The sequence below is a fragment of the Corvus brachyrhynchos genome, unplaced genomic scaffold (genome assembly GCF_000691975.1).
Source record: "Corvus brachyrhynchos isolate BGI_N302 unplaced genomic scaffold, ASM69197v1 scaffold5, whole genome shotgun sequence".
Classification (NCBI taxonomy): domain Eukaryota; kingdom Metazoa; phylum Chordata; class Aves; order Passeriformes; family Corvidae; genus Corvus; species Corvus brachyrhynchos.
Window position 1 is genome coordinate 11,167,405 of NW_008238321.1, and position 5,506 is coordinate 11,172,910.

At 37.5% G+C, this 5,506-nt stretch overlaps 2 protein-coding genes across 3 annotated transcripts in view; one reads left to right on the plus strand and one right to left on the minus strand.

Annotated features, from left to right (window-relative positions):
- LOC103615444 (parvalbumin, thymic) overlaps positions 1-1,531 on the plus strand; it is a 20,730-nt gene extending 19,199 nt beyond the window's left edge. Inside the window, exons 5-6 of one of the 2 annotated variants that reach the window (XR_001862006.1) lie at positions 492-611; positions 985-1,531. Coding sequence is in view for 1 of the 2 variants with exons in the window: in XM_017734149.1 (XP_017589638.1) it covers positions 492-517 (26 nt within the window). In the remaining variant the exon portion in view is untranslated. Of the gene's footprint in view, positions 1-491; positions 904-984 lie in introns of those variants that run through there. The other variant, XM_017734149.1, reaches the window with a different exon arrangement.
- LMTK2 (lemur tyrosine kinase 2) overlaps positions 1-5,506 on the minus strand; it is a 107,622-nt gene that overhangs the window by 88,220 nt on the left and 13,896 nt on the right. The gene's annotated exons all lie outside the window — the stretch shown is intronic.

The window sequence follows — 5,506 nt, forward strand, 5'->3', positions numbered from 1 at the left end:
AAATTGGAGTTGATGGTAAGACTGCTCTTATTAAAAGGATAATACCTGCCCTTGAGACTTCCTAAAGGCAGCTCTAGGCAGCTGCCCTGCTCCATGTATTGGATGTTATGGATCTGATTTTGAGGTGCTCAGATCTGCTCTGTATTATAGAGAGAATCTAACAGGAACTGACCTCTATTATGCCCCTGACTAAAGTTACCAGTCCCTTTTCTCACCTATGGAGATTTTTTCAGGACTGGAACCTAAATTCCGTCTATAATTTCACTTCTTTTTGCTAATGAACTGCGATACAATGTGACACTTAAATGCAACACTTCCTTTGCCTTAAGTATCTATTGTTATGAATACACAATGAGCTACCTTTAAGGAACGACTATCAGAGGAAGTAGCATTAGTTTCCCATTTTAACTCTAAAAATTAGGAAAGAAATTTTTGACTGTGTGATTACAAATTGAGGTCCCATTTTATTATTCTTTTTTCTTCTTTTTCAGAGTTTCAAGCACTGGTCAAATTGTAACCAGCAGTCAAGATAAAGACCAAGATAGATGTGCCATAAACAATCTTTCCTATTGCAAACCTACCATTTATTTACACATTTTGTACCCTGAAAGGTCAGGAACAATTGTTGGCAAGTGGTTTCACATTGCTAGAATACATCTGAAGTAGTACAAGCACTACTAAAGCCACGCTCCCAGGTGTTTTAAGCAGAAGATCTATGCCACTGGGGGACTGAATTGGAATCCACTCTGCTCATCTGAATGTAGGGCATTAAAGATACAAACAAAAATATTAAGAGGATAAATTAAAAGCATCTCTGTGGGCCATTGAATTTTCAGTATTTGCATAAATAGCTAGCACATGTTGTTAAAAAAACCAGAATTAATAAAGTGTCTAGGTGTAAAACCTGGTTGTAGTAACTGGTAGTGGTATTTAATCAAGAGGCATTTTAATATTGCATATGTTTTTCTGTCATTCTTTATGCAGCTGATCGTGTTTCAGAGATAAGTATACTGCAGGACCATGCACTAATGAGGTCATCAATTTAAGATCAACTGGATCCAGGATGAATTTAGATTACTGAAATAGCTGAAAATTCAAAATCCCCCAAGGAATCCCTCACCTTCATGCCCACCCGATGGCACTGTTGTTCCACTGCCGAGAAGTTCAGTGTTCTGTGTGCTCGAATGAATTCCAGAACACTTCTTGTGTCCCACCTGCCACTTCTGCAAAAAGCACTTCAAAAAAACAAGTCCCCAGTGCTCCATATGAGCAAATGGGGGAATGTTGCCCAAATAATCAACGTTCTGCTGCTTTTCTCCTTCTCAACACTGAGAATAACATAATGCCCACATCTCACAGGGTTGTAAAATGCATCAATGTTTGTGAGGAAAGCATAATAAAATGAAGAGTGCCATAAAAAATTGCTAAGAAATTAATTTTTTTTTCTTTGCAGACCGATTGAAATAGCAAGACAGACGTAAGGAATGGGGAGAATGAAAATTCTGAGTTCATTATTTGAAGTTGATCCATTTTGTGCACTAGGTTAGGGTTCTGGTTGAAAAGCATGCGTGTGATGATGTCAGCACAATTTTGTCACAGTATAAACGCACAGAGCAATCAAACTGGGCTACAAAAGGAACTCATTGCTAATAGCACCTAATGAAACACTGCACTGTATCTGGTTTTGTCTTAGATATGTGACCAAAATAAACACTCAGCCAAACAGCCTTTTAAAAAATCTACATGGCTTTGACCATCCCAAACGTTGTACTTCCAACATTATAGTTGCTCCTACATACTCTTTTAAAAAAATCTGGAGCTCTTGAAAAGTCTGTTCTTGGACATAAATCCTGCAAAAACTGGTATGACTGTCTCATACTGTACTTGTTGGAGGTCTTTAAGAAGATGTTTCAATATTTGCAGATCAAAAATCTTAATTTCAAAATTGCCTGCAGACGTTGTTGTGGTTCTAATGCACAGTATATTTGTGAAGAGACATTATGGAGAAGGAAGAAAATATCAATACAATAGTGGAGAAATCATCATATTACACAAAGGTAAAGCAATCTACAAGACTTTAATGAATACCCAATAATGTGTTCATGCTCTATACATCAGCCAAAAATATATTTCCATTAACTCTAATTAATGAATCAGGTCCTAATATTGTAGAATTTTCTATAAGAGTGAAAAAAGAATTAGCCATAAGCAAACTGACATTCATTATTTCAATGTCATCTCAGGAGAGCAATTAAAAAAGGAAATTTTGTAGAATTAATAACTGCCGCCTGATTGCAGTGCTAAAAGCTCTCATTATTGTCAGAAAATGCTTTGTGTCTCAGCTGATATCATGTTTTATGCGTTCCTTGTGCAATATGGGTCACCCAGACATTTTCAAGAATTGTACCAACATTAATGGCCAAATGAGAGAGAAAGGCACAGACAGCTCAGATAACTTCTGAGATAGCAGGCAGCTCCTTTATTTAACCACATTTACTTCCAGCCTGATTAGCCTGCTAGGCCTACAAATCTAAGACAATTTCACCACTTACCATTCCATTAAGAACAGTAAAAAATTCATGACAAGGTAAGTCTGGTATCAGCTTCAGTGATCACTCCAGGAAGTTAAGAAGAGCTTGTGACTAGAGACGTTTTTAGACCTTTCCTTTTTCCAGCATTGCCACTAAGCAGATCAGTGGAGAAAATGCTGTTTTCTTTGCACAAGCGTACACTCACTCACTTTCTTTTCCTCTCTACCTCTCACTCACACAGGCTGTCAGGTACTGTGAAATTTCTGTAACTACTTACCATGGGATTTAAGAAAGCTCTTCAAATTGTGCCTCAGCTGGAAATACTGCTGCCTGACCATAAACATTCCCAAAGAGCTCCCTTAAAGTGAACAACATTCTGCTGCAATCAGACATTTGGAGGTCTGAGACCCTAAATATGGGATTGCCTCTTGTCAACAGAATTTTGTCACATGCTTGTTGCATGTGTTTTAATGGTTTGTCTGAGCCTCCTTTCTTTAGGCCATTTCTGTTAAACGAGCAACTTTTGATGATTATTTATGATAAAATTAACTCTAATTACAGGGTAATTCTACTTCAAGCCTCACCAAGGGTTATACATCCTCCTACAGCTGAAATTAATGGCTGACATCCCACTGAAATCAGTGAGGACAGGCAGTGAATACAGAAGTAGCTGGAAGCACCTCAGTGCTATTTGGTTCATTTTACCATGGTTCCTTACACTGTGGGGTACAGTGAAATGCAGCCATGTGCAAAGAGCCTTTGGTAACAGTGTAGTAGCACTGTGCTTATCTTTTACATGTCACAATAGGCAGAATCCAGATTATTTCACAGCCTCCAGCATTAGGGCACAGTTATTCCTAAAATAGACAGAAACCCTGAGCAATGTAGAGTTTTAAAGATCACTCCATCTGACACTGTCTATAATGCTGACAGCAGACAGAAACATGTTAGACAATTACATTTAGGGTCAGAGACAGAAAATTGCATTACTGAGTAACAGAAGAACTTCCAAGTGCTTTTAAAGACAAACACATATCAAATGCTGGCAGAGATCTTCCAGAACAGCTTTTTAAGTTAAAAAATATGTTTATCAGACCAGACTCTATGAATTAGTGACACTATTATTCATCTATGTTGGTCTATTCTGCTGTCATTTTCAAACAGAAATCAAGTCCATTCCCACAGAATGATAAGGACATCATTTGAACTGAGGAAAATCCACATGGTATTTCCCCCAGCGTGAGAAGTACCTGCTTTCCTCTAGGTCCAGACCCACAGTGCTGCAGAATCTATCTCGTATCTTGGGTTCTCTAGTCCAGATCTCTGCTCAGTGCTCTGGGTAATATCCTCTACCTTCTGCAGGGAAAGAAAGCTCTGTCACTGGGGCCTGGCTTTCCTCCTTCATCACAGCAATGCACAGGACCAAAAAAGTCAAACGCTACAGCATGTGCTCAAACTTCTCCGGAAATATGGTAAAATACTGTGGCCCGAGCAACAATTCAAATTAAATGCTGTAATTACTTCTTTATTTCTATGTGATTAAAACATGTGCCCTAAGAGACCACTTGAAGTGGCAGGATAGAATTCATTTTGTTGTAAAGGTCCTTTTCAATGATTATAGCTGTAAACACACTAAGATTCTCTGCCTCCACCGCTGAAACATCAACACTACTATCAACCACAGAGGTTACTGAGTATCTATTTTAGTTACTTCCAAACTCATTACAAAGGCAGAATCTGTTATCCAGGATCATGATACAATTGGCCCTGACACAACCAGGGCTGAAAGATGGAGTTGTGTGGGTTTGAGAACAGCTGCTGCAGCATCTCTTTACACTGTTGTAGTTGGTCTCAGGTTAACACCTCTCCTCTGATCTCACCTGAGACAACTGCTGATGTTTCTTTTGCATCTGCTTGAAGTCATGGCTTTGGTTGACTGCCACTGCTAATTAACTCTGTACTTTATGCCAAACAGAACACAAAGGGTACATGTCTAGTCCACAACCTGTCAATGATTTACCAAATACAACTTTTCTCTGATTCTTAGAGAAGTAAATAGCACTTGATTTGAAGACAATTGTTTTATATGTTTAGATTCCTAGCAAGAACTTGTCAATATGAATATTCTCTATTTCTCAGAATCACACCTTCAAGTTTAATTCTGGAAGTCTGAAGACAAAAACAAAGGCTTTAATATTTGTTAATAAAGACATCTCAAGTGAAAACGACACTAGGTATGCAAGTACATGAATATTCAGATAATCAATCCAATAGAACTTTCAGATGTCTCTCGTAGAAAAAAAAAAACCCCAAAACCAAATAAACGAATGAACAAAAATTAATATTTTTCTTGAATTTGATAGGAACGAGTGCTAAACATTCCTGGAAACTGTGCAAAACTCAGATTCTGTGCCAGATTTTGCACTATTGTTAACTGCCCATTATTTAGCAGCTGTTGTTCTGGTTGAATTATTAGGGATTTTCTTTATAGTGTTACACTGCTTGCATAGCATCTTCTAAAAAAACGTTTTCACAGATCTCATTTTCTGAATGCGTAACGTAATTACAATCACCTAAGCTAACACATAACCCAGAAGTAAGGAAAATAGGCAGATAATTCAGATGTAAAACAGATTATCTCATCAAAATATCCCTTAATATACTAATCCCTGATTATTGCATTCTAATTGTAGTGGAGGGAAACCTGTACTTCAGATGAAGTGTCATTAATAAATAAATAAAACCCAGTAACCCTAGATTCCCACCTGTATCAATGTACAGTGACATCAACTTGATTCTGAAATTCAGCTCTTTTAGGCTTTTGTAAACCATCTTTCAGCCAGGATTAGCAACACTTTTGTTGTCAGCATTGAATTTCAAACATTAAAAGATCCCTTCAAAAGCAATCATAGCAATTATCTCACTTTTATTTGAGATCATATTCTAATATAATACTAATTCTGGCTATTTTACTC